The sequence below is a fragment of the Pelophylax lessonae genome, assembly GCF_965119305.1.
Source record: "Pelophylax lessonae genome assembly, chromosome: 9".
NCBI lineage: Eukaryota > Metazoa > Chordata > Amphibia > Anura > Ranidae > Pelophylax > Pelophylax lessonae.
The window spans coordinates 85,105,849-85,133,069 of record NC_138776.1 but is presented as its reverse complement, the minus strand read 5'-3'; the positions used below and the strand labels follow the sequence as shown (position 1 = coordinate 85,133,069).

The 27,221-nt window shown below is 40.4% G+C and overlaps 1 protein-coding gene across 1 annotated transcript; it reads left to right on the top strand.

Annotated features, from left to right (window-relative positions):
* The first annotated feature begins 532 nt into the window (after nt 1-532).
* On the top strand, nt 533-26,079 carry HHEX (hematopoietically expressed homeobox). Its single transcript, XM_082269541.1, has 4 exons — nt 533-1,055; nt 13,126-13,304; nt 15,282-15,332; nt 25,420-26,079. Exons 1-4 carry the CDS (start codon nt 692-694, stop codon nt 25,651-25,653), a joined length of 828 nt encoding a protein of 275 aa, XP_082125667.1. The 5' UTR covers nt 533-691; the 3' UTR covers nt 25,654-26,079.
* The last annotated feature ends 1,142 nt before the right edge of the window (nt 26,080-27,221 follow it).

The following is a 27,221-nucleotide window of genomic DNA, read 5'->3' as shown; positions in this document are numbered from 1 at the left end:
AGTACTTGTAGCTGTAGTATGATTATATTGTGATTAGTACTAGTAGCAGTAGTATGATTATAATATTATTAGTACTTGTAGCTGTAGTATGATTATATTGTGATTAGTACTAGTAGCATTAGTGTGATTGTATTATTATTAGTACTTGTAGCTGTAGTATGATTTTATTATTATCAGTACTAGTAGCACTAGTATGATTATATTATTATCATTATTATTCATGACTAATGTTGTTACCTTCCTATGTTCTTGTGATAAGGAGTTTTACACTCAGAATACACAAGGCCAGCCAGGACTCCATTGCCCCCCCTCGATGATGAGTACATTCAGCAGACATTATACTCACAGTACAGTCAGCCAGCCTGCCTCCAGATCAGCATACAGATTGCTCTCAGCCTCTGATTGGCTCCCATTAGACTTCACTTAGAACAGGGACAAGGCAGGACTGGGCGTGGTTAGCGATCTGAACCAATCGGGCTGAGAAAACGCCAGGGCAGGAAACGCACGAGGGTGCCGCCCACTGGCAATAGAAAGGCATGGAGGTTTGGTGTGGGGCTGGGTAGATGTCAGTGAACGGACAGTGCCTGCTTGGGCCATTTCTATCCAGCCTGGGCAGAGGAGCGGGCAGATCTCTGGGTGGATTTACTGATCAGTGTGGACAGGACTAGGAGAGGAGGAGTAGAGAGGAGCCATGCAGTACCAGCACTCCAGCTCCTCTGCCATGGGGCTCAGTGTGCCCTTGTATGCACCCACCCCTCTGCAGGCAGTGCACCCCACACCCTTCTACATCGATGACATCCTTGGGAGGAATGCAGCTTCTAATGGGACATCTACCATGACAGCGCCCACCATGCCATCTCCGAATTCATCCTTCACCAGCCTGGTAGCCACCTACAGGACCCCCATCTACGAACCCACCCCTATCCACCCAGCCTTCTCCCACCCTGCAGCCCTGGCCGCTTCCTATGGCAGCACCACCTTCCAGAGCCCCCTCTACCCTTTCCACAGACCCATGGGGGAGTATGCCCATGCCCTCATCAGACACGACACTCTGGGTAAGTTCCAGGTTACTTGATTGTTTATGGGGGGGGATTTGGTCCAAGTTCAGATTGCAGGCCATCACAGGCCACCATAAAGACTTCCATAAATGATCAAATTATTTTCTGATCCACCACTCCCGATAGGGATAATCGATCTATAATCCACAACCCTATCCATCGATATGCCATTGGCACTTTATAAATTCTGTAATATAATAATAGTATTATGCCACACTTGGAGAAGCAGATTGGTATTGATAGTTGGAAGATATAATCTTCGATGATCAATTAATTAAATATCTGCTTCCGCCATGCAATCTCATAATCTGATCGATCAAATTCATAACCAAAGCATCTCAGTGCTGCCGAATTGATTTTGCATTCTAGCTGATCGAATCAGTTTAATCGAATCCGATCTGGATCGATTGGAAAGGAAGTTATGCTCATTAGATTTGTTGCCGGTTGCATCATTTAGACTGATTCACACATGGGTCAGATATAAACATCTAAGTGTGTATGGCTACAATTATGGCCATATAATATACAATCTGATTGCATAATTTCTATTAGATCTATCATCAGCTGTGTAGTGCAAGCGACTGCTTGATTGGATACACTTTTGTTTAGGTTCGTCCTTATGTTACAGAGATTGTACAGTTAGATTGTATAGTGTATGCCCAGGGTGCCCCATCCATCAGCTTGTACAGTGTACATCAGAGGTTTCTTGTAACTTGCTTCCCTGTGTACTACTATAGATCACTTGGAGGAATTGAAATCTGCCTCTGTGGCTGTTTTGATTTGTACTCAGATCTTTCAGACTGAGCTCAGAGTAACCACAAAGAGCTTCTCATCACTCAGGAACACAGGCAGGTTTATTCCATACCCACCGAGCTGATCTAATCTTCACTTTTGAAGATGACAAACAAATCAAAACTAAAAAAAAAAAAGTAACAACCCAAATCTGATACATTAAAAGTAGGTCATGTACTCTGTGTGCACCCTGCTGTGACAGCATCCGACAGATTGCATCTCCTCTGCGATCACTGTGGATTGGATGTGTATTGCTGCTGCTGCTGTGTGTGGAAGGGTCGGGTCTACTTGATTCATAGACAGACGATTTAATAGGTTGATGCAAAGTGCAGCCACAATTAAAAAGCAGATGGCACTGATCTCTCCAATGGGTTGTCATAGATGTGTGTCCTTTGCACTGCTCTGCAATGGGTTGGTATAGGTGTCTGCACTTTACACTGCTCTACAATGGGTTGGTATAGGTGTCTGCACTTTACACTGCCCTGCAATGGGTTGGTATAGTTGTCTGCACTTTACACTGCTCTGCAATGGGTTGGTATAGGTGTCTGCACTTTACACTGCTCTGCAATGGGTTGGTATAGGTGTCTGCACTTTACACTGCTCTACAATGGGTTGGTATAGGTGTCTGCACTTTACACTGCTCTACAATGGGTTGGTATAGGTGTCTGCACTTTACACTGCCCTGCAATGGGTTGGTATAGTTGTCTGCACTTTACACTGCTCTGCAATGGGTTGGTATAGGTGTCTGCACTTTACACTGCTCTGCAATGGGTTGGTATAGGTGTCTGCACTTTACACTGCTCTGCAATGGGTTGGTATATGTGTCTGCCCTTTACACTGCTCTGCAATGGGTTGGTATAGGTGTCTGCACTTTACACTGCTCTACAATGGGTTGGTATAGGTGTCTGCACTTTACACTGCTCTGCAATGGGTTGGTATATGTGTCTGCCCTTTACACTGCTCTGCAATGGGTTGGTATAGGTGCCTGCCATTTGCACTGCTCTGCAATGGGTTGGTATAGGTGTCTGCACTTTACACTGCTCTGCAATGGGTTGGTATAGGTGCCTGCCATTTGCACTGCTCTGCAATGGGTTGGTATAGGTTTCTGCATTATACACTGCTCTGCAATGGGTTGATATAGGTGTCTGCACTTTACACTGCTCTGCAATGGGTTGGTATAGGTGTCTGCACTTTACACTGCTCTGCAATGGGTTGGTATAGGTGTCTGCACTTTACACTGCTCTGCAATGGGTTGGTATATGTCTGCCCTTTGCACTGCTCTGCAATGGGTTAGTATAGGTGTCTTCCCTTTGCACTGCTCTGCAATGGGTTAGTATAGGTGTCTGCACTTTGCACTGCTCTGCAATGGGTTAGTATAGGTGTCTGCCCTTTGCACTGCTCTGCAATGGGTTGGTATAGGTGTCTGCACTTTACACTGCTCTGCAATGGGTTGGTATAGGTGTCTGCACTTTGCATTGCTCTGCAATGGGTTAGTATAGGTGTCTGCACTTTGCACTGCTCTGCAATGGGTTAGTATAGGTGTCTGCCCTTTGCACTGCTCTGCAATGGGTTGGTATATGTGTCTGCCCTTTGCACCGTTTTTGTTTATAAATAGTTATAGTAAATATTAGAGATTTTTTTTATTGACTCGCTAATTTGTAGAAAATTGTGACTTAGCTAAAATGAAAGGGCAGCTATGTTCACAGCTCTATGTATGTTAGGATACCCAATCATGTGCAGGGAAATTAATTTCCACATTTACTAAACTAGAACCATTTTCTGTTTCTTTGGTACATCAAACCCTTCAAAGTGTAAACAGTTTTCATGAACCTTTACAGCTGAGTTGGTTCAAATCCACTTCTCCCATGGCCACTGAAGGCACTTAAGCTGGCCATGCATTATACAAATTTCGTATTCAATTTCCTTTAGTTTCAATGATTTTTATTGAAGTTTTAAACATAAATCCAAAAAGGAAAAACCAACAAGTTTATAATTATACAATATAGTGAAATATTGGGGTTGAACAGTTCAATTTCCTTTAGATTTACCTTCAACTATGTAGTGGAAGGGCCTGCCTGATTGCATACAAATTTAAAGTGTTTAGGTTTCACCTCATATTATATGGTTTTGGTAAATCTAAAGGAAAATTGTAGAAGAATATTGTATAATGTATGGTCAGATTTATTCTGAAATTAACACACATTTTGCATTGCATATATTGTTTAATAAGGAATCTTTTTTTTCTCTCTTTTTCTTTCGTTTTTTCCCTCCTCTCTCTCTCTCTTTCTCCCTCTCTCTCTCTCGCTCTCTTTATATATACATACTCAGTATATATACATAGAGGAGAAGAGATATCATCAATAATATATCCATAACATGTATATAAAGTATAAGACACACACACACTCATATATACTACATTTGTAAAATTTTATATATTTTGCTTCGTGAAGTGCATGTCCATTCTGCAAAGTCAATGTTAGTAAATAAGGTAAGCCTGTGCTCCCTCCATCACCTTGCATAAAAAATTTTACTATCTTTCGCTTTACAACGTGAACAGCCTCTACTACTCCTTTAGTAAACCATTCTCCCTTTCTGTGCATGTCAGTGACAGGTTATCTTTAAGCTCCTAGAATACATGATGTTTAGGTCTGTCGGTTAGTGATGAGATCAGAGTAGCTGTGTTTCCATGGACAGTTATGAGAGGTATAGAATGTCCCTGGAAGTAGTAGGGTTGTCTATGTATAGGTCATACAGTATATGTATGTGATGGGCCAGGTTTGGAGGGATGCTGAGCTGTATCTGGTTCCTATAGGGTTGTCTATGTATAGGTCATACAGTATATGTATGTGATGGGCCAGGTTTGGAGGGATGCTGAGCTGTATCTGGTTCCTATAGGGTTGTCTATGTATAGGTCATACAGTATATGTGTGTGATGGGCCAGGTTTGGAGGGATGCTGAGCTGTATCTGGTTCCTATAGGGTTATCTATGTATAGGTCATACAGTATATGTGTGTGATGGGCCAGGTTTGGAGGGATGCTGAGCTGTATCTGGTTCCTATAGGGTTATCTATGTATAGGTCATACAGTATATATGTGTGATGGGCCAGGTTTGGAGGGATGCTGAGCTGTATCTGGTTCCTATAGGGTTGTCTATGTATAGGTCATACAGTATATGTATGTGATGGGCCAGGTTTGGAGGGATGCTGAGCTGTATCTGGTTCCTATAGGGTTATCTATGTATAGGTCATACAGTATATGTGTGTGATGGGCCAGGTTTGGAGGGATGCTGAGCTGTATCTGGTTCCTATAGAGTTGACTATGTATAGGTCATACAGTATATGTGTGTGATGAGCCAGGTTTGGAGGGATGCTGAGCTGTATCTGGTTCCTATAGGGTTGTCTATGTATAGGTCATACAGTATATGTATGTGATGGGCCAGGTTTGGAGGGATGCTGAGCTGTATCTGGTTCCTATGGTTGTCTATGTATAGGTCATACAGTATATGTGTGATGGGCCAGGTTTGGAGGGATGCTGAGCTGTATCTGGTTCCTATGGTTGTCTATGTATAGGTCATACAGTATATGTGTGATGGGCCAGGTTTGGAGGGATGCTGAGCTGTATCTGGTTCCTAGGGTTGTCTATGTATAGGTCATACAGTATATGTATGTGATGGGCCAGGTTTGGAGGGATGCTGAGCTGTATCTGGTTCCTATAGGGTTGTCTATGTATAGGTCATACAGTATATGTATGTGATGGGCCAGGTTTGGAGGGATGCTGAGCTGTATCTGGTTCCTATAGGGTTATCTATGTATAGGTCATACAGTATATGTATGAGATGGGCCAGGTTTGGAGGGATGCTGAGCTGTATCTGGTTCCTAGGGTTGTCTATGTATGTATAGGTCATACAGTAAATGTGTGTGATGGGCCAGGTTTGGGGGGATGCTGAGCTGTATCTGGTTCCTAGGGTTGTCTATGTATGTATAGGTCATACAGTATATGTGTGTGATGGGCCAGGTTTGGAGGGATGCTGAGCTGTATCTGGTTCCTAGGGTTGTCTATGTATAGGTCATACAGTATATGTGTGTGATGGGCCAGGTTTGGAGGGATGCTGAGCTGTATCTGGTTCCTATAGGGTTGTCTATGTATAGGTCATACAGTATATGTGTGTGATGGGCCAGGTTTGGAGGGATGCTGAGCTGTATCTGGTTCCTATAGGGTTGTCTATGTATAGGTCATACAGTATATGTATGTGATGGGCCAGGTTTGGAGGGATGCTGAGCTGTATCTGGTTCCTATAGGGTTGTCTATGTATAGGTCATACAGTATATGTATGTGATGGGCCAGGTTTGGAGGGATGCTGAGCTGTATCTGGTTCCTGTGCTCAGTCCCTAGGGGTGAAGCTGAACAAGCAGTGCCTTGGCTGTGCTGCTCATTAGTCGGGACTGGTCGGAGAGGTGCAGACTGACCCCTTTCCGTTCATACAGGAAACCTTGAGCTCTTGATAGGAGTAAATCTGGCCTCAGAAGCTGTTAAGTGTTTTCCTGGCTGCCTCTTCCTCGGAATTCGTGCACACTGTTGATTATTTTATCGACATCCTCAATACAGACAAATTCAGGAAACACTCGGCTTCTGATAGCCAGGATCCGTTTTTCTGATATTGTTCATTTCCTCTGTGTGGGATGAGACGGTGCAGTGGCTAAAATAACCAGTTGCTTCCTATTTTTCTAAGGGCTGTTTTTATTTTTTACACAGCACCAACTGACGCAAGCAGAGCCTTTCACAAGACAGCTGAACCACCATGGTCAGAGCAGGGCTTAGTCTGCTGTAACTCTGTACAAAGGACTGCCAACTGCACTAACCTATAGCAACCAAACCACCATGACTTCTACACATACATGGGCATATGGGCACATGAGCAGATCTATGAAAGATGTGCTCTGTGCACACACTCATTGTTGCCCCTAGAAAAAAACATCTAGCATCCTACTTTACTATTTAAACTTCAACTGAAGAATATTTCTTGTCCCCCTAATAAAAATCTAGCATCCTGCTTTAATCTATAGACTAATAAAAATCTAGCATCCTACTTTAATCTATAGACTTTAACTAGAGATTATTTATTGTTGCCCCTAATAAACATCTAGCATCCTACTTCAATTTTTAGACTTGAACTGCAGAATATTTTTTGTTGGCTCTAGCAAAAATGCAGACTCCTACTTTAACTTTTAGACCTGACCTACACACTGTTTTCTGTTTTGAATCCCTACATTTTTAAACATGAGCTGCAGAAAATTTCTTGTTGTCACCCACAAACTTTCAGACTCCTACTTTAATTTTTAGGCTTGAACTGCAGAATATTTCTTGTTGCCACTAGCAAACATCCAGACACCTACTTTAATTTTTAGACTTGAAATGCAGAATATTTCTTGCCCCCCCCTAAATAAATATCTAGCATCCTACTTTAATTTTTTGACTTGAACTGCAGAATATTTTGTGTCCCCCCTAAATAAATATCTAGCATTCTACTTTAATTTTTTGACTTGAACTGCAGAATATTCCTTGTTGCCCCTAACAAACATCTAGCATCCTACTTTAATTTTTTAACTTCAACTGCAGAACATTTCTTGATGCCCCTAATAAAAATCTAGCATCCTACTTTAATTTTTAGACTTGGGCTGCAGAATATTTCTTCTTGCCCCTAACAAACATCTAGCATCCTACTTCAATTTTTTGATTTGAACTGCAGAATATTTTTTGTTGGCTCTAGCAACAATGCAGACTCCTACTTTAACTTTTAGACCTGACCTACACACTGTTTTCTGATTTGAATCCTTACATATTTAAACATGAGCTGCAGAATATTTATTGTTGCCACTAGCAAACATTCAGACTCCTGCTTTAATTTTTAGACTTGAACTGCAGAATATTTCTTGTCGCCCCTAAATAAAAATCTAGCATTCTACTTTAATTTCTAGAATTGAACTGCAGAATATTTCTTTTTGCCCCTAAATAAAAATCTAGCATCCTACTTTAATTTTTAGACTTGAACTGCAGAATATTTCTTGATGCCCCTAACAAACATCTAGCATCCTACTTTAATTTTTAGACATAAACTGCAGAATATTTTTTTATTGGCCCTAGCAACAGTGCAGACTCCTACTTTAACTTTTAGACCTGAACTACACACTGTTTTCTGTTCTGAATCCTTACATTTTCAAACATGAGCTGCAGAACATTTATTGTTGCCACTAGCAAACATCCAGACTCCTACTTTAATTTTTAGAATTGAAGTACAGAGTAGGGACTGTCCAGGGTCCACCTTTCATGTTTATTTTCATAATGCAGAAATAACGGTTAGAAGACTGCTTGATGATAGAGATATTAAAAGGAGTTGTAAAGTCTCATATTTTTTCACCTTAATGCATTCTATGCATTAAGGTGAAAAACCTTTTTTGCTTCAGCTTTCCCCCAGACCCCTCCTCCCTTTTCTTTCCTGAACCCAATTATTCCAGCAACTAGCACAAGCCCAGCAGCTCCAGCCACTGTCTCAGGTCCTCATTGGATAGATTGATAGCAGCGGGAGCCATTGGCTCCCACTGCTGTCAATAAAATCCAGTGACATGAGAGGGGGCGGGGTCGAGTCTTGCTGTCTGTGTCAATGGATACAGGAGCAGGACCTGGGAGCACGCCCACATGGGTGCCCCCATGGAAAAACGCTCTCTGTGGGGGCACCCAATGAAGAGGAGGAGCCAAGAGCGATGTCGGGGCACCCCAGAATAGGAGGATCCAGGCTGCTCTGTGCAAAACCCTTGCACAGAACAGGTAAGTATAGCATGTTTGTTACTTAAAAAAAAAAAATAATAATAATAAAAAAGAATGTTCTTTAGCAAGGAACATACATTCCACATCAATAATTAAGCTACCAAAATTAGTATGTGCTGTAAATTGCCTCCAGCATTGTTCCTATTTCCTCTTGCTGGAGGCTGCCATTTTGCTGAAGCCAAGGGCTCATGAACAGCAGTAAATCATAAAGCATAACTAAAGCCATCGATTTTACAGTTCCAAAAAAATTACATTCCTAGAATCCTGGGATTGCTAACTGCCACATCTGTTTGTTTCCTCAACCAAACTGTCAAACCATCAAATGGCTGATGTCATAACTGATCACATTTGCAGCACCATGGCAGATCAAACAGAAGCAGCTCCTTGGCTGTAAAGGATAGGAGGGTTTAATTCCGCTTTAAGGTTGTCAGCAGATCAGCCTCTAAAAACTCGGCAGTGTCTAAAAGTGCCTAAAAATGGAGAGTAACTGAGCATGTGCAGAAGAGGGTGCAGTGTATTACTGGATTTTAAACAGTGTAGGCACCTATTTTTAATGTTTTACATAACTATACCTGCAAAAGGGGCCAGCCTGAAGTTATCTAGCAGGCCTTCATTTTCTGACTAAAGTTCCACTTTAAGCTCAGTTCACACAAGCTTCTATTTTACCCATGTGACTATAATTTTTAAATCTCTTTGGACTCAACTGGAAATAACTGTAAAAAAAAAAAAGATTTCTATTGGTGTGTTAGCTTTGTGAATGAAGCCAGTTTTACCTACAGCAGTCTTTCTTTAACTCAGTATAGTCTCACCTCTAGATTCTGTGAAATTTGGAAAATTGTTGTAGAAGTCTTGCTGTGCTTGCTAATAATTACATTAATTCCTGCGTATGGCTCATGCACACTACATCTCAAAAAAGCTCAAAGAAGCTGCTCCTACAGGTTTTTGAGCTTTTTTGAGCTCTCATTTTTTTTCTGCATGGAAACTAACCTCCATGTTAGCCAATGTGTCTATGGCATATAAGCTTACAGGCATACAAAAAATCACCCCACCAAACTCGAATTTCTGATGGGAGCTTTTGAGCTGAAAAGACGCCTAAGCACCCAAAAATGCTTGAAAAAAAAAATTAAAAAGCACAAAAAAAATATGGAAACATGAGCTGAGGGGAGGGTTTGTAAAATAAAAGAACAATTAGCTCACAGAAGCGCGAAAAAGCTCAAAAAAAGCTACAAAAAGTTCAAAAAATTGGCAAAAAAGCCCCCAAAAGTGAAAGCACAAAAAAGCCCAAACTTCTTCAAGCTTTTAGACAGAGAAATGGAAGCTCAAATATAGCAGTTTTTTTTTTTTTGAGCTGCACTGTGCATGAGCCCTTAATAACACATTTATGTAGGTGAAACACATATAGCCACCTCCAATCTTGGGGGTCTGCACAAAATATTTTCGGCAAGATGGTAAAAAAAATTGTTTACTTTTACTTCACTTTAATAGATCTAAAATGAACTTGTTTGCATTTATTAGAACGAGAATAATGGTTATGTATGGGTATCATAGACGTGGATTTACCAAAAGAGTAGGAAATGTTCATTTTAGAAAGTCAACGTTCACATTGCAAAAACCAATGACCCCCTTAACTTTTTAAATAGGGTGAAGCTATGTTTACTTTGAAAACCTCATAAGGACAAATTTCAGAAACATGTTTTGCTTGCACCTTTTGGATAATTGAAGTGAACACAACCCTATAAATGTATCATTTTGCAAAGTGAACATTTTTCTAATAATATTATCTATTGCATTAATAAATCGCCAATATATATATATATATATATATATATATATATATATATATATATATATATATATATATATATATATATATATATGTATATGTATGTATATATATATATATATATATATATATATATATATATATATATATTTTTTTTATGTATCATGGTTGTAATAACAAGCACCACACAATAAATTGCACTGTTGCATGCATTTGTTTAATTTCTTAACAAATTAGTAAGCATAGAATAGATTCAATTTAAATAAAAGAGCTGCCGATATTTCTAAATCTGTTAATAGACACAGTACCTGCACAGAATGTGAAACCTCTGTCAGGAATATTACTTTCAGATTATTGTTCTGTTAACTGCCATTCCAGGCTAAAACAGACAAGTGACAGTTGACAGCATTCTCTCCAGTAACTGATCAGGAAGTCATCTGTGTTTTGGAAATCGTGACTCCCCACTGTAGTAGTTTCTGGTTCAGGTTGAAAAGCTTTTGAAAGTTTTGTATAGTCATACATGAATGTTATATAGGAGCATTATATAAACCCTAAAATCTTAGTGGCTCTATAGACAGAAATTATTTGAAGGTTTAATATCCCATTTATATCTATAGCGTTTATATTTTTACATGTTGACAATTATATATTGGTTATATTTTATGATGAGGAATACAACACAGCTGATAGATCACAGGGGAACTGGCTGGTTCTAGTTCTCCCAAGAGCCTGATTGTGTTATGCAGACTCAACACTGGCAATCGATGCCTTTTCTAACTTATTATTCCATTCTTAACAATACAACACATATTACAGGGGGACATAAAGGGTTGTAAAGCTGTACGACAATCTGATAGAGATCAGGAAATACATTCACGGAAGTGTGGACATCCTCTCACTTGTTACAGTCTAACAGATCAGGCAATAAAACTACAAGTATCAGCATGCCTTGTCAGGTCCAAGGGGCTTATTATGGGGCTTCAAGACACACTGGAAACAGAATGCTGAGTTTAAAATATGCCTGTAATCGTCCTAATGTGCGTGGACTCATAGGATATTGAGCTGCTTCTACAGGCAAAACACACAATTCTTGTAGAAGCAGCGATTTTAAAGCCAGTGTGCATGGAAGCCCCATCATGCCTACATGGCACCTTTGCAGCCTCTGGTGGTACAGTGGTACTCTCGGTGTAAGACAGGAGCAGCTCTTCTAAAATACAAGAGAACTTTTATAAACTGGTTTAGGTAACATAGATTTTTACAGAATTAGTAGATGCATGTGTAAAAGTCTAAAGTCTAATTAAAAAGTGATGTCGGGGGGCTGATGGCTAATTCTCCCAAAACATCCAATAGAAAAGAACAACTTTGCTAATGAAAGCAAATAACGATTCAATAGAATCTTTGCAATTAGCTATTATGAATGTTAATCTAGAATGAACATTCCTTCTGTACTTGTTTTTTCTTCCCAATGACCTTATTTCAATTTTATAAATCCACTAAAATTAAAACATCTGCTGGACCTACAGCACTTCCATCGGAGGATGATGAAGACATTATGGATAACAATTAATTAATATGTAATATATATATATATATATATATATATATATATATATATATATATATATATATATATATATATATATATATATATATATATATTTATTTTGTCCTGCAGTGCAATTTATATATACACGTCCTGTGAAATAACACAGCGTTCTAGTCTCTGTTGCAATAAGCCCTAAGAATGATTTACTAAGGAAGTTCACTAAGCAAAATGAGTGTTCATTTTAAAAAGGAAGGATAGTAAATAAGGCAAACTTGTGTAAAGTTTAATTACTCAATGATGGTTGAAAGAAGTTTTAAAAGCACAATTTTTGCTAAGACATGATTGGTTGATTGAAGGGAACACAACTTCTTATTTTCTAAGCTCAGTGAACATCCACTTTGCTGGGTGAACAGTCTCTATTCCTAGTAAATAAACCCCAGTGTACAGATGTATGTACTAACCTCTAGGCTTCCTTTGCTGGAGCGATATACACGCACTGTACTGTGCACACAGACTTCTGATTTGTCGGCTATGCGTTTCCATATTTCCCCGCTAATTAAAATCAATCCACAGCTGTAAGTACGTGGTATTTTCATAACTTAATTATCTAGCTCAATATAAAACCACACTTTTGCTACAAAGTTTCTGTTGTGTGTATTGATCTCTTGTGTGCTTATTATTGACATCACTCTTTCTTTGTGTCCCCATGTTTTCCAAGTAATGTCATATTTCTATATGTGATGGATACAATATCAAGATATCAAGATGGATACAGAATCAAGTTAATATCGATTTCTTATTTGTAACTGGTTACACTGTGTTTTTTGTTCTCCAAACTTTCTGATGCCAAAAAATCCCCTCAAACTAAAATGTTACCAGCATCAAAAGCTCTCAAGATAATAGATACAAAACCACTCAATACGACTTTAAAGAAGGCTACAAAATGTATCATTATCAGTAATCTCAGCTGAGGTTTAGTTGAAAGGCTGACTTTTTTTTTTTTAATGCCAGTAAATTTACCTTGTTAACTTATTTTACAGTATAGACATGAATACCCGAACTTGCTGCACTGCTATCATATGATGTGGATAAGGTGCCTGATGTTGTAATATTGTTTGCAGGTAAACCTCTTTTGTGGAGCCCCTTCATCCAGAGACCCCTGCACAAGAGAAAAGGTGGTCAGGTCCGGTTTTCTAATGACCAAACCATTGAGCTGGAGAAAAAGTTTGAGTCTCAGAAATACTTGTCACCACCAGAGAGGAAGAGGTTGGCAAAGATGCTGCAGCTCAGTGAGAGACAGGTAAGGAGAAAGCAGAGGCTGAAATCCAATATGAGAATGTTATTGCTGCAGGAGGTCCCCCAGACCCTTCACCCCCAAGATGATTATAATGTAGATGTTTGCCAGTCACCTGCCTATGTATGTATAGCCAACCTATTTTTCAGGTTTGGGTAGATTAGGGAGAGACTAGAAATTCTGCCAGGTTTTTTTTTTTTTTTTTTTTTTTTTTTTATTGTGGTCTGTTTTTCCTCTAAGCGTTTCCACCCTCTCTATTTGTCCTGGAGACCATTACCACTGTGATAGGAAATCCAAAACTCCACAATTCTTAATAGAGCAAGGAATGAGGGGAAACTTCCAATGGGCAACTGTACCTGTGACAACTTTAAGAGGAGTTCTAGGCAAAATAAATAAATATAAACAAATAAACAAAAAAAGAAAAAAAAAATATATATATATATATAATTTATAATTTTTATTCATTTATTTATTTATTACAAGCATTTTATATTTGTTTTGTTATAAGCCATAAAGCCACCCATCTACCTTTGTAAGATTTTAGGGACTTGTTCTAGGGGAGAAAGAAAAAAAGTGATAAAATGTTAGAATAATTCTCATAATAGCCCATTTAGATTTTGCATGTGCATAGAGGTGTGGTCTGTCCTGAGTCAACTTGCTTTTTCCTTTGTGCACTGATATTGCCTATGCATCAAACCACATGTTAGATGCATTTGTAGGCACTGCCATGGACTTCTATAAGCCTCTCAATGCACTGAAATGCAGGGGAAAACAGACATGTCCTTTTTTTAAAAAAAAAACACACTGCACTGATAGAATGGGATCATACACTATTTTCATTATGGGGAACCTCCACACATAAGTTTTGGTTTGTTGGAAAGTGTGCATTAAAATGCAGCAGTGTAAATGAGCCCTAAGTAGTTACAATGCCTGTTATTCATATTGTTGCTTTGTTATTCTGTTTACTGCGGTTATTCTTGCTCTTAGCAGTATTACTTCAAACATACTGAATATACACACACACACATATCTATCTATCTATCTATCTATCTATCTATCTATCTATCTATCTATCTATCTATCTATCTATCTATCTATCTATCTATCTATCTATCTATCTATATATATATATATCTATAGATATATATATATCTATATATATATCTCTATATATAATATATACTTATTTATGTACAAAACTGTGAGTCATTGTAAAGATTATTAGTAGCACTAATACTTGGTAATTAAAGAGTTATCACTAATGATTAGGCAATTAGGATGTTTCTTGCACATTTCCTCTTCTCATCTTATCACTACCCTGAACCAGTTCATTGTGGTTGGTTTACTAAAACAGTAAAAAGCTGTTCACATAGCAAAGAGTATGTTCACTTTCAAAGTGTATATTCACTTTGCTTAGTAAATAAGCTGGGTTCAATTGGAATGATGTCCAATCACGAGCAAGTAAAATAAAAATGTGTTTGCACTAAATTAAGTGAACATTCCCTTTGCAAAGTGTAAATCCACTATGCATAGTTTTTTTACATTTTTTTTAGTAAATTAACCTCATTGCTATGTACACAATAGCAGTGCTATTTACACCTTGCTTTGCTCATTCACTCTATGGGGTTGATTTACTAAAGGAGTCGAGTCTGTCCTCTTTGCAAATTAATATTCATTAACCTTAGCAATTAGATTGAAGCTGTTTTCATTTCAAGTATCCAATCAAGTGCAAACAAAATAATATATATATATATTTTTAAATTTCCCTTGCACACCAATAAGGTGTTCCAAGTGAACACAGTATCGTCTTATTCAATAAGCTATTGTGAACAGTGTCTCTAGACCTTTAGTAAATCAACCCCACTGTCTCAGTTGTTGACCAGCACACAGGAGGGGCCGGGTTCTAAAGCATGAATCCATTTCATGAAAATGCATATTGCTTCATTTCTGTGCTGATAACAATCTCCTCTCCCTCCTCTGCAGGTGAAGACCTGGTTCCAGAACCGCAGAGCCAAATGGAGGCGGCTTAAACAGGTACATCAAATACATTGGTTTCTATGGTGGTTACAATCGACTTATCATTTAATGTGATCAGCCTTTCCTGGTTGTATGCCCAAGTCATTTGGGTGGTTAAATAAACTCTTCAACTTGATTAGAAAAGCAAACAGTGCCTTAAGTGAATCGGGGACCTGCTCAGGCAGAAATAATGCTAAAAGCTTCTAAACAGGAGCAGATAGATGGCTCAGGCTACTATCATCCCATAGCGGCTATTAAAACTGCCACTAATTGTTGTGTCAAGCCATATGCTGCTCATCTTATTAGCCTGCACCTAAAGCAATCCTGTTAATGACCCGCCTGCATCAAATCGGTGTTTTCACAAGCTACACCCAGGTCCGCATGTAAGTTTGTACTATTCACACCTATGCAGCTAAGTAGGTGCTAGACTTAACAAATTCACACTCAGATGCTATGTATGTCTATTGATAGTCTAGACGAGCCTTACTCAACCCTCTTATCCCAGAGGAACCCTAGAATAACTTTTAAGTTTCAGGGAACCACTGCAAATTTTTTTTATTTTGGGGTTATTGGAAAGAATGGCTAACACAGTGGTGGTCAAAATGCCATCCTTACAGACGGTTAAAAAGATCACTGGTGCAATTCTACCAAGTGGCATAGCCCACCCCCCCCCCCCCCCCCAGGAATTATGCACAAACCATCAAATTTGAGGTTAATCAGCCACAGCCCAAGAAACCCCTAGTAACCTCTAGAGCAGTAATGGCGAACCTTGGCACTCCAGATGTTTTAGAACTACATTTCCCATGATGCTCAACTACACTGTAGAGTGTACGAGCATCATGGGAAATGTAGTTCCAAAACATCTGGAGTGCCAAGGTTTGCCATCACTGCTCTAGAGAAACCTTAGGGGCCATGCACACAGGCCAAATATTGTGCAGAATTGGCCGGTTCAATAGAAACTGGCCAACATTCGGCCCATGTGTACGGCAGCCGGTCTGACAGAGCAGCCGGCTTCTGTCGAAGGTGCATGACCGAAAAAGGTCTGCCAATCAGCACCTGAACAGTTCTCTCAGCCAATGGCTGAGAGCGCTAACTGAAGTATTCTGGCAGGGGGGGTGTCCCCCTGTCAGAAAACAATAGCTCAGCAGTTATGTTAAAGAAACCAGTGGTGAGATGATTTGAGCTTTGTGACATGGTGCATTATCCTGCTGGAAGGAGCCTTCAGAAGATGGGTACACTGTAGTCATAAAGGGATGGACATGGCCAGCAACAATACTCAGGTAGGCCGTGGAGATTAAACGATGCTCAATTGGGACTAAGGAGCCCAAAGTGTGCCAAGAAAAAGTCCTCCACACCATTATACCACCAACTAGCATGAACCTTTGATACAAGGCAGGATGGATCCATGCTTTTATATTGTTTACGCCAAATTCTGATCCTACCATCTGAATATCGCAGCTGAAATCGATACTCATCAGACCAGGCAACATTTTTCCAATCTTCTGTTGTCCAATCTTGGTGAGCCTGTGCGAATTGTAGCCTCAGTTTCCTGTTCTTAGCTGACAGCAGTGGCACCCAGTACAGTCTTCTGCTTCAAGGTTCGATGTGTTGTGCGTTCAGAGATGGTATTCTGCATATCTTGGTTGTAACGAGTGGTTATTGGTTATTATCTCAAACCTGTCTGCCCATTCTCCTCTGACCTGTGACATCAACAAGACATTTCCATCCACGCAACTGCCACTCACTGGATATTTTCTCTTTTGCGGACCCTTCTCTGTAAACCCTAGAGATGGTTGTGTGTGAAAATCCCAGTAGATCAGCAGTTTTTGAAACACTCAGCCCAGCCCGTCTTGCATTAACAACCATGCCACGTTCAAAGTGACTTAAATCCCCTTTCTCCCCCATTCTGATGATCTGGTTGAACTTCAGCAAGTTTCTTCTCCACGACTAGCTGCCTAAAGGCATTAAGTTGCTGCTATTTAAATTGGCTAATTAGCAATTTGTGTTACCAAGCAATTAAACAGGTGTACCTAATAAAGTGGCCGGTGAGTGTATGTAAAAGTTCCAACACCTAAATTCAAATTGAGATACTTTTGTGGCCTATTGCTGTTGTCAGCTACATTTATCAAATTATCTGTACTAAGAATTGTCTGCCACACAGCAACTAATCAGATTAAGCCTTTCTTTAACTGTTTTCAGTATCTATATAGTGGCAACTTATTATGCAGCACCTTTCAGAGTATATAGTGACATATACACCAGTCTCTGCCCCACGCGGAGACAGTCTAATGGCCTACCAAACTCTCTAGAGCCAAACATGGAAGAAATTCAATTAATATGGCAGAATGTTTTGCATTGTGTCAGGAAACCCACAGAAACACAGGGGGAATAAACAAACTCCATGCAGACAGCATGGACGTTCGCAAGTAGGGACAGGGGGGGGGGCAAATGCCCCCCCCCCCCCTGTAATCTCAACTTCCCCTTTAAAGTGGTTGTTAAGCCACTTTATACCATCCGGTCTGGTCTGTTTATTAATCCTGTGTGCCCCTGTGTCTGTGTTTTTTAAAAAAAGGCGTTCTTTACCAGTTTTCAGAGTGCCGAGCACCGCTCACGTGACCCGTATGCTCTCTCCTCTACCCGGCTGACAGCCGCCTGCAGCAGGTGTGGTCGAGGATTCCTCACTGCAGTTTGCGGGGAGGGGAGGTGGAGGGCAGGGGGAAAGGAGGAGAGAGGTGGTGGGTCATGTGAGGCACTCTGAAAACTTGTAAAGAATGGCTTATTTTTATAAAACACAGACACAGGGGCACACAAGATTATTAAACAGAATGTAGACAAGATTTGAAACTTTAAGTGTCGGTTCACACTATGGCGATCCGACTTCGGGGGCGACCTGTGAAGTCGCGTGCACCGCGACTTCGGCGCGACTTGCACGGACTTCACATAATGGAAGTCAATGCAAGTCGCTCCGATGTCGCCCCAAAGTAGTACAGGAACTATTTTCTAAGTCGGAGCGACTTGAGTCGCTCCTATTAGAACGGTTCCGTAGCACAGAATGGACCGCGACTTGACAGGCTGACAAGTCGCCTGACAAGTCGCGGTAGTGTGAACCGGGACTAAATGAAACTACAGCAGCAGGAGGGGCACTGATGCAGGAGCAGATAGGAAGGGAGGGGGGAGAGAGGACAGAGGAGGACAGGTGAGCTGTGGATGACGGAGGCCTGTAAACGGACCATGGTGTCAGGGCTCAGCAGCCATGGTATACCATGGTCAGTTTACAGAGGGAAGGACATATAGCCAGGCAGGATCAGCTAGTTCTTTTAGGTGATACGGGGGGGCACAAGCACTCTGCTGTATAACATGCTTTAAGGGAAAAGGATCATTTTCGCTTTGAAAATAAATGCTGCCGTTTGCCCTTTAAAAATAAATACTCAAAATAAGTATAATGATTAAATCCCTCCCCTTGATGACAATGTTGAAAAGGGGCGGAGTATGGGTGACCTTAAAATGATGCCCCCCCCCTGAAAAAAAGTTCTGCGGACACCCATGGCAGACAGCATTCTAGGTGAGATTGAAACCAAAGCCTTGGAGCTGCAAAGCATTTCATTCCTGTGTTCATTTTCATGATGCTTGTAACATGATTTACTGCTTTTGGGCATTACAAATCATTCATATTAAACACTTGAATTCATAAGCCCCTTTGTAAACAGCCAGGGAAGTCAAACGCAAGCAACCAAGTGACATTTGGTATTTTTCTTCTGTGGGATTATGACACAGGAAGTCAGCCGTGTTAAAATATCCACCCATTGTGATAATGCCACTAGTTTTGGTAAGCTCTGTAACTTTTATATATCCACCCATGAATATCATGAATACTTGTTTTATAGAATTCAGCTACAAATTACAGGCTAGGTTTCTTTCACCAGATCTAAATGCCCTAAAGTTCTAGGTGCCAACTATACTGGCAGCCTACATTGGGAAAGATACAGGTTGATTTAAAAATGCTAATGACTGTTTTTGTGAACTAACTCCCCAGTCTACCTCCTTGTCTTGAATTGTATCTGTTAATACTCTCAGCCCTGCAGGGATGGGCAGTTGCTTGTGGCATTGAAGTACAGTCAGTTATAGCCAATTAATCACTTCCTAATAAAACTTATAGACATTAGATGGCTTTTACTCATCTTGGACCATTTGCCTACACTTACCTTGAAAATTTAGCAGACATCCTGCCTCTCAATCTTAAGAGGTATTTTTCACTATGAAAAAGGCCAATAAAGCATTAAATCTGAAGGTGTTTGAAGATCTAGCCATTTTTATTTCTATCAGGCAACAATCTAATGCAGCCTTTTTCAACCAGGGTGCCCAGGCCTTAAAGCTTCTGCCCCCCCCCCTCCAAAAATGTAAAGTCAGCAGCTACACATACTGTAGCTGCTGACTTTTACTATTAGGACACTTACCTGTCCTGGAGTCCAGCGTTGTCGGCACCGCAGCCGATGTTTCCATCGGCTGTCAGGTGCTGCCGCCGCCATTGCCGGTAAGGGAACCCAGCAGTGAAGCCTTGCGGCTTCGCGGGCGGGTCCCTAATGCGCATGCGCGAAGTGCGCTGCGCATTTGGATTGGCTCGGCGGGGGGGGGGGGGGGGGGACAACAAACAGGTACCCGTACCCCCCTCCCCCTGAAAGGTGCCAAATGTGGCACCGGAGGGGGGGAGGAAGCAAATGGGTGGAACTTCGTTTTAAGGTGCCTTCATGGGTGCTTTGGCAAAATGCTTAAAAAATTATCAAAAATTGTATACAAACCAGCAGGTGGATCAAGCCTGCCTTATAGTTACACAAAGCCATGGGTTTTCATTATGAACCATTGCGACTTTCTAGACACTGGCATCCTAACAACCAATGACGTCATCAATTAATAAGGACAATGTCTGTTGCCTCCACAGCATCCTTGTTTGACTCTCCTGTGCCCCTCTCCCTCAGCACTGGGGTCACATTAGCTGACTGATGGAGATAAATTGAGAGAGAAGAGAAACATTGGAATACTAGTCAGTACCAGTGTGCAAAAGTGTATTTGCTTTAGAAGAATAAATCATCTATAATGTTGGGTGTCTTATGTGTGGACGTTGCTGCATTGTGTTAAGCTATTAGAATAGTCTTTTACATTTTAGAATGGGGTGCCTCGAGACTGTCCATAATTTTAAAGGGTGCCTAAACTGAAAAAAGGTTGAGAAACACTGATATAATGTCTATTAAGTACCAGGTTCCATCAGCCAAGTCTCATATAAGGAATAAAAGGAATAAAAACTGGTCAGGTTATTGTTTACCCCCTAAAAAGTCAGCGCCAAACATACCTGCAGAATTGCCCTCCCCTCCATTGGCATGCCAGCATACCTAAAGGCCAATCCAATTGTGCCTACAAGTCCAAATGCTGTCCAAATTCAACCCCTATGGTCATATAGGAAGCCAATGACTCTTTATCTTCCTTTAAGTGATGAATGTGATCTTTAATCATTGGCCAGATAAGTAACACATAGGTCACAACTTCCTTCTGACCCAATCGTGAACTTAGGACTGGTTTCACACTGCTGCAATCTGATTTTGATCCAGCTTATAGTGCGATTATGAAGTGCCACTTGGATGCTACTTAGATGCTACTTTGACGTGGTTTGCATAATTTATGGGTCCAAAATTGTGTGGGAATTGCACCAAAGTAGTACAGGACTCTTTTCCAAAATCATGCATTGATGTGAACAGGCACCATTGAAAACAGTGTGATTTCCATTGTCATGTGATTCTGTGTGACTCGAGTTTCATTTAAAATCGCACTAGTGTGCACGGAGTCTAAATGAAAAGCTAAACTTTTGAAGCTCCATTCGCTACAAACAATATTATTACCATAAGAAGTCTGAAGTGTTGTGTATCCTCACAGGGTCCAGTTTTGTTGGCAATATTCATGCCAAAGCATTACTAGGATTAGAAACAATCATTAGTTTAGTTTACACTTGTTAGAATTTCAAGACTGACCAAATTCAGGAATAAATATTTTTTCAGACTTGTCTCACATGAGAATGTAGTCTTTATGGTTATGTGGTTATATTGTTTTCTGAAGTTACTACATGAGGTTACAAAACGTCATTTTCCACTTGTAAAATAGGCTTTTTGAGGTTTTTGAGAGTCTGGTCAAACAGTGTAACTGGAATGAAAGCACCATGTAGATGTTTCCAGGTATAGTCTGGCACAAACCAAACTGTATTTCCTGTGACAGTATACAACACTTTCAAGTATGTCTGTAAGGTCTAAGTCTTTGACTGTATTACACTGTTCTTGGTTACCTATATTTTATATGAGGTTTTCTGAAAGATGTACTTAAACATTTAGGGGTGGATTTACTAAAACTGGAGAGGGCAAAATCTGGTGCAGCTCTGTAAAGAAACCATTTAGCTTCCAGGTGTTTTTTGTCAAAGCTTAACTGAACAAGCTGTTGTCTGTCTATCATAGTCTACTACTACCAAACCATATATTGGGCAAATAACTGTGCTAGGTATTGTACAATTAAATACAAAAGGCTGTGCTTTCATTAGCAGAAATAGCAGTTTACTCACCTGACTCTCAGCAAATAGATGGTGCCTGCTTACAGGGGCTGACTGGCAACTTTTGGCCCAGGGGGCAAGTACAAACCAGAGGCCCATGGTTCAGTGACTCGGCCTGCTCCCACTCTCCCTCATCTCGGCTTCCTCCTGACCCCCATTCCAGGCTGAAGTTTTGCTCCAGGTGCGCTCTACTCACTGGCTGAATCCTGGTTCCCGACCTGGTCAACAGGGGGCAGTTGGGGGGAGCTAGGACAGCTTGGTTGGTGCTGCCTGGGGGAGGAGAGTCTCCAGTGGGGCATGGAACCGGCCTCAGCTCAGAGTTTACACCATCCATGCTGGGGGGAGGTCTGCGCTCTGTCCTTGTCTTCATCCCGCACTCAGTAGGTCAGCAGTGGGGACTTTTTACTTCTCTTCACCGGGAATCCTTTAGGCATGTCTGTGGCAGAAATGGTGCAGCCTTTTTACTAAGCATCAGAGTGGCCCGGGGGGTATTTTCCCCCCTGCCCCCTGGCCCAGTCCTCCCCTGCCTGCTTAGCCCCCCTACACTTATTGAGCACTTACAGTAGCAGAAGGTGGGGGTCTTATTGTGTTGGCTCACAAAGTAGGATTTTACAGACCTTACCTCCCATATCCTAATTGCATAATGGGCACAATTCACTAAGCGATGTTTACCGCATCCGAGTATGCGGTAAAATAACACAATGTTCAGTAAAAAAAAAAAAAAACTGTGTAATTCACAGAGAAACTCTCCCTAAAATCTCTTATCTTTCCGAAGTATGTCTTAACCACTTCTAGACTGGAAGGTTTTACCCCCTTAATGACCAGGCCATTTTTGCAATTCCGCACCGGGTTATTTTAACGGACAGTTGCGCAGTCCTGCAACGCTGTACCCAAATAAAATTGATTTCCTTTTTTCCCACAAATAGAGCTTTCTTTTGGTGGTATTTGATCACCTGTGCGATTTTTATTTTTTGCGCTATAAACAAAAAAAGAGCGACAATTCTGAAATTTTTGAAATTCTGAAAAAATTGCAATAACCTTTAGTGAATTGTGCCCAATAGGAGATGAGAAGGATACAGCCAAGGGGTGAGGATGGCATAAGTTGTCATGTTGTAAATTTTAAAGATTCTGTCAAATGGCACACAGAAATCTTTTGAGAGCCAGGTTGCTCTTTACCATTAAAGTGGTTGTAAACTCTTGTTTTTTACTTTTACCTACAGGTAAAAACATTTGGAGATAAAAAAAAAAATATTTCCATTTTCTAGCAAGCAGCAGCTGGTGAGGTCACCAGCACATGCACTCTATATGAACGGCATGCCTGTGCCATTTCTTTAGAGCTGTGTGCCACAGCTGAAACTCCCGCACGCATGTGCAGGAGTGACGTCATCCTGGCCTGGCCAGTCAGAGATGCCCGGAGTCCCTGAACCTGGAAAGAAGGCCGGCTGATGATGGAAGCCTCTGCAGCAGTGACAGTGTGCCCTGGTATGCTTTGTTTTAAGGTACTGTAAGTCTTTCATAATGTGCTAGTATGAGGTGCATATGAGCACATTATGATATTGCCTTGCAGATGGAAACTTTTTTTTTTTTTTTCTTAAAGAGTTTACTACCGCTTTAAGCCCGGTAAACCCAAAGGCCTAAACAGCAATAACCATAATAGAAAATGAATGATAAATAAATTCAGTACATACTAGGTGGTTGATTTACCAAAGGAGTGTAACATTCACCTAGCTTAGTAAATGAGGTTATCTGCCAGGAAAATTGAATAAAAAAAGCAGAATTTTGCTTGCACATAATTGGATGACTGAAGTCATAACGACTTTATCTCTTTACTAAGCTATGCAAATCTTTACTTATGGGGGGACTTAGTTGGCTGCACAGCTTCTGTTAGCTTGTCTAATAAAGTGATAAATACTTTAATGTCTTCCCATCATTGGAATACTGAGCTGTATTCCTCTACTTAAAGGGAACATGATAGAAATATGGGAACAGCCATGACCTCCCTTTTTTAAGGTGCAGGTTTCAGGACTGCTGTGCTGATCCTGGTCATATTAGCTGTTAATATAACATAATATATGTTATATATGTCTCTTCTGCTCGCACAGCTCGAACTGCTTTAAGAAATCAAAAGCTAGGAATCCTAAAACAATTAAACCAGATAACTAATGTTTTATTTTTCAGCTGTCTGTTACTCCTAATAGAAAAGACCATTGTACTATAGTAATGTTGGCTTAAAGGTTTACACCTTTACCAAAAAAAAAAAAACTGCCTATGTAGGTAAGGGGCACCATTGGATAAAAAGACAAACTGTGAAGATTTGACTAAAATTAGATAATAACCTTGCTATAAGTGTAGGCCACTTGTGCATCTCCAGAAGCTTGGATGAATAACTCCCAGAGATGGCATTGTTCCGTCCTGCCTTGTTGCTCGGATTTTCCCAAGACACTTCCAACCTTTACTTCTCATCCCAATTGTCACCAGAATGAGCTTTCTGATTCCAGCACATGTGTGGTCCACTATGTCCTCCGTCACAGAATCAATGAGCTCAGAACTACTGTGACAGGCGAAAGGGAGTGCATGCAAGGGGGTTTGAATCAGTAGGGAGTGTCTTAGCAATGTCCTAGCTACAAGGCAGGATGAGATGATGCCAAATCTGGGCCATGTTTTGAGAGGTACATAGATGTCCTATAGCGATTGTAAACCTCCAATTTTTTTTTTTTTTTGAATAACAAACATCATACTTATCCACTCTGCAATGGTTTTGCACAGAGTAGCTCCAATCCTCCTCTTCTCAGGTCCCCCGTCCAGTGCTTCTGGCTTCTCCCCCCACCAAGTGCCCCATAGCAAGCTGCTTGTAAAGGGGGCACTTGTGCGTGCTCGGTCCTGAGACTGCTCTGTGTGTCCATAGACACACAGAGTGAGGCTCCTCCCCCGCCCCTTGCTCCCTTCTCATTGGCTGTGATTTGCAGAAGGAGCCAATGGCTCCCGCTGCTGTCTCTGAGCCTATGAGGAGAGAGTGAGCCAAGAAAGCCTCTTCTCTCATAGACGCCACTATTATAAGATGTGCATCATATACATATTAGGAGGGGCTGGGGTAAGTATAAGGAGGGGCCCCTACAATCACTTTAACTTTGGTCAAAGCTGCACAGTTTGCTCTTATCTACAGGCACCCCTTATCTGCATAGGCAGTTTTTTTTCGTAAAGGTGAAGTAAAAACCTTTATTGTTAGGCATGATTGGCTTCTGAGAACATTTCCACCCCTGTACTGGCAATTTAATGCAGTGTGAAAGAATGTTGAAGAAAATAGACTGAAGAATGCTTGTAAGCATAAAATATATGATTTTTAAATAACAGTGCAATCAACCATGATAGTTGTAAATAAGCTACACCCTTATGGTAATGAACAAGGCCCAGTGTGAAAACAAATGTACTAGTTTTGAAACGTACTATCATAACACGGATTGTAGAGTTTGAGGCTAGAGAGGCTGCAGTTCATTAAAATGCTAACTGAAATTTCTATTTTAGGAGAACCCCCAGGGAAATAAGAAAGAAGAAACCGAAAGTCTAGAAAATGACTGCGAGGAGGGCCAAGAGAACTGTTTGAGCATTGAGCAGAAAATTAAAGACTCTTCTTTAGATGGCTCCCAGTGCTCTCCCTCCCCTAATTCCCAGGAGAACCTGGACACAGACATATCGGAGGATTCTGATGAAGAAGTCGACATTGAAGGAGACAAAGGCTATTACAAGTGTACCCACTGATATCTTTCTCACCAAGGACCTTTAAACTCAGCTTGCACTTTAACAGGAGCTGGATTCTTCACCCCCTAATATTTCTGTGGGGTAAGGACGAGGGTAGAGTTTGATGTACCGTATAATGCCTTAGCTGCAATATAAATAGTGGAGGTAAGGGTCAAATGTTTATGTCATACTGTACATTAAACTAAGTGGTTTAATCATTATACAGGGCATGTTTTAATAATATACAAGTGCCTATAAGTTTTGATAAAAGTAGACTTGAAGACTTTTCACTGGATTTATTAAACTTTTCCAAAGTTTTTAATTAGCCTTAACAGACTGCTATCACTTGGCAAATGTCAACTGTAGCTGATGCATATGATGTATTGCACCAAGCAATATAATAAAGCATGTTAAGTTTACCACGACTAATGCCAGGTTAGCCCATCAGTGTAAGAAAACAACAAGAGAAGGGCGCACCGACCTTTTGCAGTACCACTTAAAAGTTTATTAAAATCAAAGAAGGGTAGCGTACAAAATACTCACAAACGTAGCATATGAACAAGCATATAGGAAATGGGCACTGCTCGCTTTCAGGACACTTCTCTACTGCTGGATAGCGTGATGGCGTCCTCACAACCTGATGTAGCTTACACGTTTCGAGGCAGTACCCTCTTCCTCAGAGCCAAAATCGCCACCTGAATGGAAGCGAGCGGTGCCCATTTCCTATATGCTTGTTCATATGCTACGTTTGTGAGTATATTGTACGCTACCCTTTGATTTTAATAAATTTTTAAGTGGTAATGCACAAGGTCGGTGCGCTCTTCTCTTGTTGTTTTCTTATAGTGCCTTTTGGATACCTTTGGTCCTGAGGGGGGCAGCAAGACCACTTCATTTGTGTCATAAAACCGTCTAGAACATTCACCTTCTCGCATACCACTCGAGCGCAGGAGAGATATTGTCGTTTTTTGGAAATCATAGCCCATCAGTGTAACCTCCCATATGGAAGAAAAATATATTTCCAATATATTTAGGAATTTTTTTTTAGAAATATATTGAATATGGCCAAAATTGTAGCATTTCAAATATATTTCCAATATATTTGGGAAAAATAAATTAAGAATGTTTTTTTAAAATATATTTTTCTTCCATGTGGTCTGGGATAATGTATATGTGAACTGATACTTGACATTTGTGATACACAAATTTATATTGAATAACGAATAAATTCATACTAGGAATTGCATTTCATAAATCATATTTTCATGATTTGGACTTGCGAACTAGAAAAAAAATCTCTGGTTTTGACTTCTCTGTAGCTAAAAACCAAAGTAAAATAACTATTTTCCAAAGCAGAACCAGTAACCACAGTTTTTGAGTAAACATGGAACAACAAGTTTTGGTGTTTTATGTGATACACTACTGTGCTTTCAGTTTAGACTTGGTTCACACAAAAATTCAAACTGCAGTAAAATGCACCGATGTGCCTTTTGGATGCTTTGTAATGGATATTTTATATATTTCATTTCGGTTGATTTGAACGTCAAAATGCAGTTCAAGTACCAAAAATGAAGAATACAGGACTTTTTTTA

Excerpts from the sequence above, each read along its gene's own strand:
- HHEX (XM_082269541.1), top strand. The coding sequence starts at position 692 with ATGCAGTACCAGCACTCCAGCTCCTCTGCCATGGGGCTCAGTGTGCCC. Across the intron at positions 1,056-13,125 it reads CATCAGACACGACACTCTGG|GTAAACCTCTTTTGTGGAGC; the intron begins GTAAGTTCCAGG and ends TATTGTTTGCAG. Across the intron at positions 13,305-15,281 it reads TGCAGCTCAGTGAGAGACAG|GTGAAGACCTGGTTCCAGAA; the intron begins GTAAGGAGAAAG and ends CCTCCTCTGCAG.